The 14,149-nt window shown below is 40.0% G+C and overlaps 1 protein-coding gene across 3 annotated transcripts in view; it reads right to left on the reverse strand.

Moving 5' to 3' along the window:
- Nucleotides 1-1,234: 1,234 nt before the first annotated feature.
- Nucleotides 1,235-14,149, reverse strand: part of Rad18 (RAD18 E3 ubiquitin protein ligase) — a 91,662-nt gene continuing 78,747 nt past the window's right edge. For 2 of the 3 annotated variants that reach the window (XM_051155030.1, XM_051155032.1), the window contains 2 exons: nt 10,214-10,276; nt 1,235-1,802 (listed from right to left, as the gene is read on the reverse strand). In XM_051155030.1, coding sequence (XP_051010987.1) covers nt 1,703-1,802; nt 10,214-10,276 — 163 coding nt within the window. In that variant the 3' untranslated portion in view covers nt 1,235-1,702. The remainder of the gene's footprint in view (nt 1,803-10,213; nt 10,277-14,149) is intronic. The other variant, XM_051155031.1, reaches the window with a different exon arrangement.

Below are 14,149 nucleotides of genomic sequence, written 5' to 3' on the forward strand. Positions count from 1 at the left end.
GAAGAGACCCTATTGATTTAGCCTTCCAGCCTCTGGAACTGTATGGAAAATCAATGCTCACTGTGATCAGGCAGGACAATGTCTAACAGTAGCCCGGGCCCCTGCCCATATGGTACATTCCTCCAACCCCCTCAGTCATAACAAACAAAACCATTTCCACATTCTGCTCAACTGTCCTTGAGGAATAAACTCTATCTGTCCCACTGAGAATCAGTTTTGGAATATAATGACTGCTGGCCATCATTATAACCGAAGTATTCAGTACGGCGACTGATAGGTTACTATTTGAATTCATACGCCTGGCTTGCTGGCTTGTGTTTCACCTCTCCTTTGCAAAATCCTTTTCCTGCAAATATAACACTAATTGCTTCCAGTTTAATGTATGGCAGATTAGGTCATTTTTAATGTAACATGGCTTTCACTACAGCCTAATATCCGGTAACTCAGAGTTAATCTCTGCTCATTTACCTAAGAGCCACCCACAGACTCAGTGGGTAGTCCTGCTGTCTACTTCAGAAATTCAGGGAACCCATGAGGAAAACCAATGGCAGTCCTAGTGTAAAAACATCCAATTCTTGCCATAATGAGACATCCCCCAACACACACACACACACACACACACACACACACACACACACACACCAGAAGCCCCAAATCACAGCCTAAAACCAATGTCCACAGAGATAATCTCTGGAAAGGGGAAGCCATACACGATTTTCCCAGCACTAATAGACTCATTGTAACATGGCCAAATGTGCTGTCCTGTGTGAAAGCTCCTATGTCTGGTCTGGGCAGTATCTGAGAGGTTGACGGGGGCAGGCAGCTTTGAAATGCCAAACAAAAGCAGGTGAAACTGGGAATTGAAGGCATTTTTCACACAATAGCAAATGTTGTGAGAGATACAATACAAAGATGTATAACCTCTATTCAAATACACACAAGACATTGTTTTAAGAACATTACAAACTGTATATTCATTGACAAAATCCATTTATTTTATTTTTTGTTTGTTTAACAGCTGAGATTCAAAGTGTTAGAGACCTGTGGAAAAATACTAACAGTAATAATTTTTAAGTGCCACTTCAGAAGAATAGATATGTTTCAGTTACTGTGACTGTTACCTTAAATTACAATACTATTTTCCTGACTTTTCAACAATTATAAAACTTACTTTGTGACTTTACATTATAAGTCTACTCTATATGTAAAACACAGGTGTGTCTAACAAACATTCAACTTGGGTACCAACCAGTAACTGCTGGTAGCCTGGCCTCAAGCATTAGGGTGTGTGGATTATGATAAAGCATGCATACTCTTACCGGTTTGCCACTGTCAAGAGAATGAAAAGAAGGTGTTGCTGAGGCTGGTTCCCCAATGGAAAAAAGTTAAAAAATAACCTAAAAACATCCTGAAATAGATTAGTCAAACAAGGCAAACACTCCTGCTAAAGAATATATGCTCTGTGCAAAGCTGGTGAACGTGTTTTTAGGGGAGAAATGTCTTAGAGGAAACAAACAACTGACCAAGAAGGGCAATTTCAGAACTTTTCTTTTTTTCCAAAAAGGCAAAGAAGAATGAAAATAAATTAACTATTAGATTTAGAATTAAAATTCTTCCTTGGATATTGCTAAATATGAGCCTACATATGGCAGTAAAACTACCACAATCAGGTCACTGTACAGAAAAGGTGCAAAAGGCCATACTAATTCCTATTGCGCTTGTTTCTTGGTTCAATTTCGGCATGTTCAGTGGCTCTAGAGCGGCGATTCTGTGGTGGGCTTATTTCTCTGTTTTCATCATTTCTGAAAACAAGAAGAAAAGAAATGAGAAATTATAAAGCAATGGTCATTGTTCTGTGGGAACTCCTGGCATACTAAGTATATTCACATTCATGATGTCACTAAAGCTCACAACTGCTCTCTCTCTAAAGACAGATCTATAATTTGTATTATCATCCTTGTTAAGTATGAGAACAGTGAATTTGCAAAGACCCAAGAAAGAGTCTTTCTCTTAAAGTCCAGTAGCTTTAAAAAGCTGTGTACAGTGCTAACCTGTAATCCCAGCACTTGGGAAGCAGAGGAAGGAAAATCTGAATTTGAGGACAGCCTGGTCTACATTGGGTGTTCCAAGCCATCCTGGAAAAAGGCACAAAACTATATTCAGACCTGGTCTCAAAAAACAAACAGAGCTGGGGCGATAAGGTGATTAAAATCTTGAGTTCCACCCCTAGAACCCAGTGGTGGTTGAAGAAGAATGACCCCTACAGGTTCACATATCTGAATGCTCAGTCAATCAGAGAGTGGCACTAATAGAAAGGATTAGGAGGTGTGGCCTTGTTGGGAAGTGTGTCACTGGGGGTGGGCTTTGAGGTTTCAAAAACCCAAGCCAGCCCAGTGCTGGCTCTTTTCCTGCTGCCTGAAGGTCCAATGTAGAATTCAGCTCCTTCTCCAGCACCATGTCTGCCTAAATGCTGCCATGCTTCCTGCCACGATAACTGACTCAACCTCTGAAACTGTAAGCAGGTCCCAATTAAATGCTGCCTCTTATAAGAGTAGCCATAGTCATGGTCTCTTCACAGCAACAGAAACCCTAACTAAGAAAAACCCACATTAAAAAGCCAAGCACAGTAACCTGTGCTTGTAATCCTAGTACAGGGGAGGTATACAGGTGGCTAGATCCCTGGGCTGGACTCACTGACAGTGGGCCTAACTTACTTAATGAGCTCCAAGCCAGTGAGAAATCCTGTCTCTCTCTCTCTCTGTCTCTGCTTTTCTCGCCCCCCCTTTCTCTGACCAAACAAAACCCAGAGAGAAAATAAGTCCCTCTTCCAAACACAGACAGGCCACACAAATTCCCTCACTTTGGGCAGAGCATCAGATAATGGTGGGTCGGGGGCTGTGCAAGGATAGACTTCTCAGGAATCCTTTCTTTTGATGTTGGGAAGGGAACATACTAGGTCTCTAACATACTAAGCACATATTTTACCATTAATTCTTTTTGTTGTTGTTTGTTTGTTTTGTTGAGATACTTTGACTATGTAGCTCTGTTAGGCTGGCATGAATTCTTAAGTACACAGTAGCAGAACAAAGCAAACACATGAGTCCACATGCACTTGGAAGCCTCATTCCTCTACTGCACTTGGAAGCCTCATTCCTCCACTGCGTGCTCATGAGGAAGCCTGGAATGGGGCAGGAACAGGAGTGCCTACTGAGACAGGAGGAAAGTTTGTCTACCTCCCCGGATGCTTCTCTTCTGTGAAGAATAGGAATACACTCGTCCCTGAGGCTCAGACAAAAATCTCTGTCTCTGATAGAAAAACAAGAGCTGATGATCTTACAGATACTCTAGCCAAGGCAGCTAGAGCAAACACTAAAAACCAACCAGGCCAACTCCCGAACCACGTTAATGGCTAGACAGAAGTAAGCTCTTTTCTAGGCATAAACACTAGTTATCTTAGTCTCTGGCATCCTACACAGTATGTTCAGTCATAGTCTAAAATGAAGACACAAGAAACAAGAAAAAGACCCACTGTCATGCACAAAGCAGTTGATGCAGAGGCCAGTCCACATACTGCACCCACCAGACCACACAACTTCAAAATAATTGTGACCAATACTATGCATTGAGGGTTCTAATAGAAAAGACAGGAAATATCCAGAGAATTTCAGCAGACATAGAAACCGTATGAACAAGTCAAATTGAAACACTGAGAAAGTTCTAAGGAAATATTTCTTCAAAGGACAATTAAGTATAAGATATAAAACTGATAAATGGTTCAGTAAATGTTAAAGATGTGTCAACACAAACCATCCAAATTGGGGCTGTAGATATGGCTCAGTGGTCAAGAATGCTTACTCCAGAACACAGGAGGTACCTCTTAGCCATCTTTAGCTCCAGTTCCAGGGGATTCAATACCCTCTTCACCAGCACACAAATGGTACTCTTTCTCTCTCTCTCTCTCTCTCTCTCTCTCTCTCTCTCTCTCTCTCTCTCTCTCTCTCTCTCTCTCACACACACACACACATGTGTGTGTGTGTATACATACATACATATGTATATGTATACATATATAAATACATATATATTAATCTTTCTTAAAAGCCAAATTGAAACACAAAGGAAAAAAGTGTGTGCTCTTAACTAAAATTCCTGTAGAAGAATTAACTGTGGAAAATAAATTACACAACTGTGAGTATTGTAAAAATAATGACATCAAAACAAAAGACTAAAGATGGTCAACCCCACTCACCCTCCATGAATAAATAACAAACAGAAAACATCTCGATACATATTCAAAGTGCTGAAAATCTTTGGAGACAAGCAGAGAAAAAGGGACATTTCATAGAGAAATGAATAAGACTTACAGTAGACTTCTCATCAGAAACTAGACAGGCCTCGAGGTGATACAGTGATAACTTAAGAAAAACTGTCAAACTAGAATCCACCCCCAGCAAAAACATCTTTCAAAGATGAAAGCTTAGGAAAGACATCACAGACAAAAGCTAAGAGAATTGATGGCTAATAATACATTCAAGAAGTACATAGGAAATATTAAAGGAAGCTTTTTACATCAAATAAACGCCATCGCTAGCTGTAACTCTGGGTCTATTTAACATTTGTAGAAGTAAATATATGACAATGGGACCATTAAAAGCAAGACTGAAATGGAAACACACTGTTGTTGGCCCTCATATACCAAAGAACTGTATCTGAAGGCTTGCTGTGAAAAAGATGCACATCACAAACCCAAGGGCAAGTAATAATTATTTAAGGACAAAGGTAAAACTCATAAGCTAATACCAGATATACAATGAAATTATTTGCCAGTATCTATTTATCCCAAATGGGCTTAGACAGAAGGAAAGGGAAAGAAAAGGTGTTAGGCAAGCAGAAAATGGCCGAAATGGTCGTGCATGGTCATTATTGAACTAGAGGTAAAGGTCAGGGGGCAGAGCACACTTGACTAGATGAACTCGAGCACTGTGTCACCAAACACATGGTCAGGCCTGCCGGTAACCCTAGCATGTGGGAAGTAGAAGCAGGAAGTAAGTTCAACATCATCCTTTGGTACAAAGCAAATAGAATGCCAGCCTGGAACACACTATTTAAAAAAAAAAAAACAAAAAAAAAAAACCTTCTGTCAATAATTACAAATTATATAATTGTAACTGCTGAATCTCCCAATTAAAAGATAGACTACATATTAAAACAGCAATCGTATGCTATGGGTTTATAAAAAGCAATCTAAATATGTCAGAAGCTGGGAAAGGCCTGAAATAACTAAGAGCAAACTATTAAGGTAGCCTGGCAACTTCACAGACACCAGAGAAAGCAATGGGCTTCTGGGGGAAAAAAAGTGCAGTTTGTGTTTCACTGCATGTGTAGAGGCAGAGGACAAGATCTGAGCTGCTCAAGACCCAGTTCCCACAGGGTGACACAGAGAGGTGAGATGACACCAGTATGGACAAACAGCTCATGTGGGAAACTCTGTTGAGTGGTCAGTAATTTGTCAGCTCCTGTTTCTGGACAAAAAGTCTTGCAATGCTACCTTCCACACAAACACCCTGAATACATGAGCAGTCACTGCCTGACTTTTCAGAACAGAGAGAAAAGCAAAACACTTAGACACATGTGTCCCTTCAATACCTGCCCAGTTTCTATACCAGAGTGGCTTCTGTGACCAACTGACAGGAATTGGAATTAATTAATTCTATTTGTTTCACAGAGTGTTTTGTTGTTGGTTTTTTGTTTGGGTTTCTTGGTTTTTTGAGACAGGATTTCTCTGTATAGCTTTGACTGTCCTGGTCTGGCTTTGTAGACCAGGCTGGCCTTGAACTCACAGTGATCCGCCTGCCTCTGCCTCCCAAGTGCTGGGATTAAAGGTGTGCGCCACCACCACCCAGCTTCATAGAGTGTTTAATTAAAAGTACCAGCAGCAGAATGAAAGGAATTTTGCAGTAATAAAATCAAGTATGAGGTCAGGGCCCCAGGCCCAGCAAGTAGAACAGTTCTACAAACCTTCAGGGGCTACCTTAGAAAGCCACATGGACTCATGGTAGTGACTCAAGGTACACCTAAATACCTTCCAGAGGCAAGGCAGTATGAGTCACCTGGGCTAAAGTCAAAGACGAACAATTGGACGGCTCAAACTCCTCTAGAAAGCTCTCCCCAAGTAACAAAAGGCAGCTTCAATCTGGAGAATTTCCCCAGGTGTCTGAAGGCCTCATGATCTACCAGTGTGTTTCTTTGAATTCTTAAAAACTAATAATGATCATCACTAGTGTGTTAGTCATGTTTCTGAGAGGATGGAAAAATTAACACCTAGATTTCATACAAGCAGCACAGTCTGGGGCACTCCCCACAACAGTGCTCCTGAAGAGAAAGTGGCACTTATAACTGCTGGTTTCCCACAAAAATGGCACCAACATCAATTGGGATACACAAGTTGACAATACTTCGTATGATACCACCTAGTTAGTTAGTAAACATCACAATAGTTTCTTACTCAGTTCAAATAACTGAATCCACTCCTGTTTTGTTTTGTTTTTGTAAAGACTGCCTGACCCATCAATATGTCCTGCCTCATCTATACATGCTTCCAGTAAGGTGAGACAACCGAGCAACAATACGAGACTGGAGAAACCAAAGACATCTAGAGGTAATAACATGCTTCTTTGGTGTAAAAAGGGGCAGGATCTCCTGAATAGTTCAGAAGAACGCTAAGATGAATGAAGATCAAACTATGTCCCAAGGCATCTGAGAGAAGGCAGGAAAACCTAAGGTACTTGCAACCATCACGGAGACTCACAATGGTGTTTTTCCAGCGTGAAGAGCCTTCCATGGATTACTCTGAACGTCAGAGTCCACCAGTGTCTCTGTCGACAAGTTCCTCTGTTCAGATGTCAACGTTGTTAGAACCCCTTCCCCACTGACTTGTGGACAAAATCAGTGTGCCCTCTCCCATTAGTTAGAGTGTCACCTCTGATTAAATGATCTCCCACATTGATCCAGTCTTTTTACACAGAAGGGTTAGATGCAGGAGGGATAAAGACATTTTTATAAAATTTACAGAGACTCTATGCTCCCCACTCTTGCCAAGGAGGCTCACAGTAGAGGTTTAGATTCTTCTGATTTAGAACAAGGGCTAAGGGCTGGAGAGATGCCTCAGTGGTTAAGAGCACAGCCTGCTCTTCCAAAGGTCCTGAGTTCAATTCCCGGCAACCACATGATGGTTCACAACCATCTGTGATGTGATATGATGCCCTCTTCCAACCTGCAGGTGTATATGCAGCCAGAGTACTGTATACATAATAAAAATAAATAAATAAATAGAACAAGGACTAGCAATATTTCTATAATGGTCCAAATACTTTGCAAAGGCTTTGACAACTCAGAAAGTCTGCTGCAACTGCTTGACTCTGTTGTAACATGAAACAACAAAGAAACAATGTGAACACATGGGTAAAGGAATGCATGGATATGTTCTTTAAAAAAAAAAAAAATCTTTATTAACAAAGCAGACAGTGGAGCAGATTGGGCTGTGGAAAAAAATAAAGTTTAACCTTGGCTAAACTCCCATCCAGAAGGTATATCAATATAGCCAATACAGGGATGCTGTTTGAAGAAAAAACTATCATGCCCATGAACAGTCAAGCGGGGTTTGTTTGACCTCTGAGGGTTTGTTTTTAAAATATGTATTTTGTGCACCTTTCTGAAGACAGTAGTATTCAGTGATCAGTTCTATCAACACCTTGATCTTGGACTTCTAGCTTCTAGAGCCGTGGAAAAATAAAATTCTATTGTTTAAGCCATCTAGTGTGAGATGGTAGAGATCCGTATGGATACTAAAGACTTTGCCAGCCTCGACCAGGACAGTCCCACTCTGCAATGGGTTATCATAAGCTCAAAGACTGGAAGGGCTCAGCAGGACCTACATATCAAATGGAAATGACATACACAGCACAGCCGGCCTGGTCCCAGGGGCATGTCAGCTTTACACCAGGCCATAGCAGCTACACTACCAGGGAGCATTTTATCCCTCCTCTGCCACCTTATGCATTTATCAAAAGTAATATAACAACAACAAGTGAACCCTAATCTAGAACATACATTTATTTTAAAAGAAGTCTCACATTACCTGATTTAAAGCATTATTAAACAGTAATTACAAAGTGTTAAAAAGACATCTAGCCAGGCGTGGTGGTGCACGCCTTTAATCCCAGCACTCAGGAAGCAGAGGCAGGTGGATCACTGTGAGTTCGAGGCCAACCTCATCTACAAAGCAAGTCCCAGACAACCAAGGCTACAGAGAAACCCTGCCTCGAAAAACCAAAACAAAACAAACCAAAACAAACAAACAAACAAAATCTATAAGATCAATAGGACATAAAAGTGATTCCAGAAACAAATGTATGCACACATATGAAACAGACATGGGTCATCTCTTCAATACCTAGTGATGTAGCAATCAGAAAGCCTTTTGCAAAAAAGAACCACAGTCGTCCCCACTCCTTAAGATATTCATGAAAATATACACGAAATAGATTACAAACTTCTAAGCCATAAAAAAAAAATCTTGGTGATTTTGTTTTGGGAAAAGGATTCCTAAGTAGCACAAAAATAATTAAAATAGATATAATACATTTAATCAAAATTAAAAACTGCACTTTGAGAAATACTACCAAGAAAATGAAAAGGTAAATAAGACAAAAAGATGAGAATGAGCCCCCAGGAGGGTCTGTGCTTTAGTGTGTCTGATGGCCATTCCTGATACAGCACTTTAAAAGAACAGCGATGAGCTAGTGCCTAGAGAACATGCAAGACGCACAGAGCCAGGCTGTAGAAAACTATTCTCTGAGGAAGACAGGAAGACACTGGTGATCGGTGTACTGTTGGCATGCTCACAGTAAGCTACATGGTCCTCTGCCACAATGGGCTGTGATGAGAATAAGTCCAAGTCCATGGCAATAGTTTTATTGTTTGTTTTGTGTGTGGGTAGAGGGGGTATGTATGAAATTTTACTCCGTGTTGCCTGTGGTGGCTTTCCATCCCATCATTTTTCCTTCATGTACCCTCGGACTCTTGTTGCATGTATACACATTCTCAATCATGTCTTCTTGATAAATCGACCTTCTCAAGCATTATAAATGTCCTTGACTCTATTACAGTTTTTACCTCCGAGTTTGTCTTGTCTGACACTATCATTATATTAGCCCTTTTCTATGGCACTATCTTTTTCTATTCCTTTGCTTTCAATGTATTAATGTCTTGGAATTAAAAAGAAAGAACATTCTTTGAAGAGAAAGCAAAGGGCATAGTACATCTTTTTACAATCTGTTCTGCAGTGTCTAATTCTAATTGGGTTGTATAACCCATTCCTATAAGCTTTATAAAGCAGAATTTGCACAGAGCTTTTCTTGTTGTCATTTCTCTATTCTACCATGTCTGTCTTCTTTGGTGTTATCTAGATATTGTCTATTGTAGCATTTTATTCCACTTTGAATTTGTTCTACTTATTTTAAAACACCATCATCACTATTTATTATTTTGGACACAGGGTTTCATGCAGTCCAGGCTGGCCTCAAACTTGATAGGTAACTGAGGATGACCTTGAACTCCTGATGTTACTGTTTAGTATAAAAGACTGCTAACGAGGCAAGGAAAGTGAACTCTGAAAATGGACTCTGGATTTAGTAGGATGGAGGCCTTCAAAGGCTGAGAAGGGAAGATAAAGAAACAAACTGCAAGTTGACATTGTCTGAGGAAGTGGAAAGGAGGATTACTTGTGGCTGCAAAGGCGACCACTACACAGAGAACGAAACGAGAAAGACCCAACTGAAAGGGAGCGACTACCTGGGTAAGAGAAAAGACAAAAGGGAAGTGGCTCCAGACGAGAGGGTAGGAATGAAGCTAAAGAAGAAATTCACTTCAGACACGAGGAAGGATGTTTCTTCTATTTGCTCTAAGATTTTGCTTAGCTCTGTCCAAAATAATGTGGACATATAAACAACGTCTGACAAGTAACCAGTTATTACACCAGGACTCTAGTTCCACAGTGAAACCACACAAACAAAAATAAAGCAGGGGTCTTTGCCTTACACATGGATTGCTATTCTCTTACATCGTAAAACACAAGTGTTTGGATAAAAATAGCTGTGTACAATTCTCCTTTCTCAGGCCCAAGTACACACATTTGTTCAACATGAGAACTCACGTGTGAGATGCTTCCCAGGCTTCCTCTTCCTCCAGAAGATCTCTTATGATGTCCGAACTGGAACTAAAAGGACATGCATCAGCAATGCCACCCCTTGGGAAGTCTGTCCTAATCCAAGCATGAGCACGGGGGATCTGGGGCGGGGAATGGACAAAGTGGCACAAGGGGACACAGAAGGGTAGGCACAACCGCCACATACCTACAAGAAACCTCATCAAATTGGGTCCCTTATATATTCACAAGCTATTATATGCCCACTAAATTTCAAAAAAGCTTAAATAACTCCCTCAACACAAAACCTGAGTCTAGACGGAGCAGTGACATAAGGCTTTTTAATCTCCTACGTCAATCAAAGATTAAAGCACATTTTAATCAGTTCCCAGCACTGTCAAAAGAGAAAAGAGAAAAAAATTGCACTTAAAAAAATAAATTCTAGTGATGAGATTCATAGGAGATAACTCTCTAAGTGGCTTTTAGTCTCTTGGTAACCAACATAAAGTAAAGCACAATGCATGTGAGCAGTGCTAATAATGGAAATGTGTTATAAAAATGTGACCTAGCTTAAAATGCCACACTCTCTAGTGGTGCATGGAAAACAAGGTCATAGAGAGGCATGAATTATCCCTTTAAAAGAAAAATTATTTGAAGGCGTTAGCATCTTGTTCTGATCTAATCAATAAAAATTACTTTAGAAAAGCCATGTGTCCACCAATATCAAACACACTTCTCTAGAAATTCTATGTTGAATGTCATGGGAACCATATAGACATTCAAAAACAAATGTCACTGAGTAGAATGAGGAAAGTAAGGTAAGAAACAGCAGGGTTGAAATATTAAATGCTAATAATGTCTCTAATGATAAACTAATAAATAACAAAAGCTTTAAATTATGACGATTTAAATAAAGTGTCAATGAAGCACCTTCAAAAATTCCTGACATGTCACACCGAAGCAGCCTTTGCCTCTAAGGCCAACAGAAGAGGCCACAGAGATCATCAAATTCAGCTTTGTGCCAGATGTTTCACTCCATGTACTGCTCAAAGTCCTCAGATCCTCAAGGAGCCTCATGCAGGGTCTAGGTGGAGAGGCCCTCCAGTCCCACTGCATGCATCCCCCATACTTCTAACACATTTCCTGGGCATCTGACAACAAGGAGCTCACTGGTAATAACAACTTCAGGTATTTGTGGCTTGAAAAATATCCATAAAGATAAGGAGCAGATGAAATACTTTAGTTGTGTTTATTCATATGGCACTACACACATACGATTTAAAAACTGGTAGCACACACATTGGTAGGATAGGGTCTAGTCCACAGTCAAGTGTCTAATCTACAGATAAACTGAGATTATTCCTTTAGGTACCTGTGTTGGGAACCCCTGACCCATTCAGCCATAGTACCCAAGAATCTACCATTCTTCCTCACTGGGAAATACCCCCTCTCTCTGAAGCTAGATGTTCTCTGGAACAAGGAACACTTCTTCACCAGCCAGTTTCACCCAACACTGATGTGTAACAAACCTTTCCTATTAAACTACTACTGAAATGGAGCTTTTATTAGAAGAGGAAGCAAAGCAGAAAGCCTTTCAGTTCATTTAGCTGATTTCACTAACTTTGTTACTCTCTGGGAGGCAGACCCTAACTGGGGAGGGCTCATGTCCACTGCCATTCCCACAGAAGCAGTTCTAAACCTTTCTGGTCACAAAATCTCAACTCTGGCTCCTCACTATGCAGTAACTGTTTTAATTGAAACAAACAAACAAACCTGCAGCCATTTAACTTTCTCCTCATCTCCTCCTAAGCACTTCCTGGACAAAGTGTCTGTCAGTTATTTCTGGGAGTTGGGAAGATTACTTAACTATATTAGCTAGTGTCATGTGGTCAAAGAAAGAGTAAACTCTGCTTCTTGTCCAATACCTCCTCCACCAAAAACACTTTAAAAGACTTTAAAAAAAAATTTTTTTAAAGGTTACAAAGCATCTGTGATCCAGTAAGTAGGATGATCAGATCTGTCCAGAATCCAGTAGTCTGTCATCAGTTTCCCTAGGTACTTTCAGAACAACCATCAAAGCTATTAGTTTTTTAAAGGAAATATAGTACATGCAGTGCACATGGCATACATTGAGAGGGTTCTGCAATTATGCCTCAGTGGAAACAGATGGCAGATTCACAAAGCATACCAACTTGCTTCCCCCTGCCTTCAATACTGATATTTAGCCAAGATGGCAGCTCCTCACTGTTCTCAATTCTCATTTCTTTCTTTCCAGTACATCTCAGACTCTCATGAGAACAATCACAAAATCTAAAAACTGACTGATACAAAGTCTAGGAAGTGCCAAGTTCACCTGCCAGGAAATTTCGGGGTCTATGCTATACCTACTTCAATTTTGTCACCACTGAATACTAAGAGTTGACAGAATCACACCTGTTGACAGCAATACCAGACAAAACTGTTGAAACCTCTCAAAAATAATGCCTTCACCATGTCCTTCTCAAAAGCCAGATGTCAGAAATTAAGCATACAGTCTCATAATTAGGATTTTTACAAAAGAACTACTGCACATAAGTCAGTGTTACTAAAATTATCCCTCAAAGATTTCTTTCCTGTAGACAGAAGCAATTAGTATTTTTGAAGTCTTAAGTCATCTTAATATGCCTTGAAGATTAAAAAAATTTTCTCCTAAAATACCATTAAGATATCTAAAAAAAAAAATCCTCAGGAGAATTTTAATCACTCATTCTGATACACCTGGGGTCAGAGCATATACAATCCTACATAAATATAACTTTTACATCTAAAGCAGGGAATTTGTACGCAAACTTCAGCATCTCTACTAGCTAGGTTTGGAACACTCGGAAGACTAATTTAAGAAACTGGATAAAAAGAAAGCCTGTCACATGAAAGTCACAGCATGGATACAGAAGAACGCTGAGACTGTGTTCTCTGCTATCACCATCTGACCAGCTAGCATGGACATTATTATACAGATCACATGTGAGAACGTCTAACAATCAATTGTATGAATCTTAAATTCTAAGTTCCTATCCTGGGTTCTGGAAGACTCTAGTAGGCTTAATTTTTCATACCACTTAGACCTTATTTTCAGCTTAAAGTTGAGAAAGTTGAGCTAATGAATTTTTTGAGTGCACACATGCACCTTGGAAGAGCTGAGAATTTCACTCTGCTCTGTGAACATTACTTCTAAAGGAAAAGCTATTTGCATATTCCTTCTCTGCATACAATTGCATCTAACAGTAAAGTTTTACTGCCAAAGTTGAAGAGATGTCACATCTTCCTGCAAAGCTATGATGTAAAGTTATCCTGGGGCAGGGGAGGGGGCACACAGATTTCAGTGTCAGCATTGCTAAAATTGAAGCCTGTTCCTGTCACTGAATGTGCAACCTTAGGCAAGTTCTGAAACCTTTCTAAACCTCAAAACCTGTATCTATAGTGTCAGGATATGTATTTTCCAGGAATATTTTTGAGATGAATCAATACAGCACATTAAATGTTAAGTACAGACATTGGCACATAGTTAAGTGTACAGTCATTGCTGCCTCTACTTTCATAAAAACAGATTTGAGCCTGGATTTTCCAAAATACTGTCAGCAATATTTCAGTTTGCCCCAGGAAACCTGATCACTACATGCACCACTTTAATCTTTGATTCTCCCTGTTTCTATGACACCAGGTGCAAAATCATCAGAGCCTGTTATTTATCTAGCTTGGCAGGTACACAGGGTACTGCCCAGTAGGAAAAACACAAACATTTGCTATAAAAATCCTGTGGATTAAAGATTACTTACAAGTGGAATTTTCTATTTTCTAATAGTTACCTGCTTCCAAGGGTCTTCATTGTGGCAATAATTTGAATGTGGTTGAGGATATACAACATTAAAAAGAAAACAATCTCCTTTAGCACAAATCAAGTGTTTG

Source organism: Acomys russatus, chromosome 13, assembly GCF_903995435.1.
Source record: "Acomys russatus chromosome 13, mAcoRus1.1, whole genome shotgun sequence".
In the NCBI taxonomy this organism is placed as follows: Eukaryota; Metazoa; Chordata; class Mammalia; order Rodentia; family Muridae; genus Acomys; species Acomys russatus.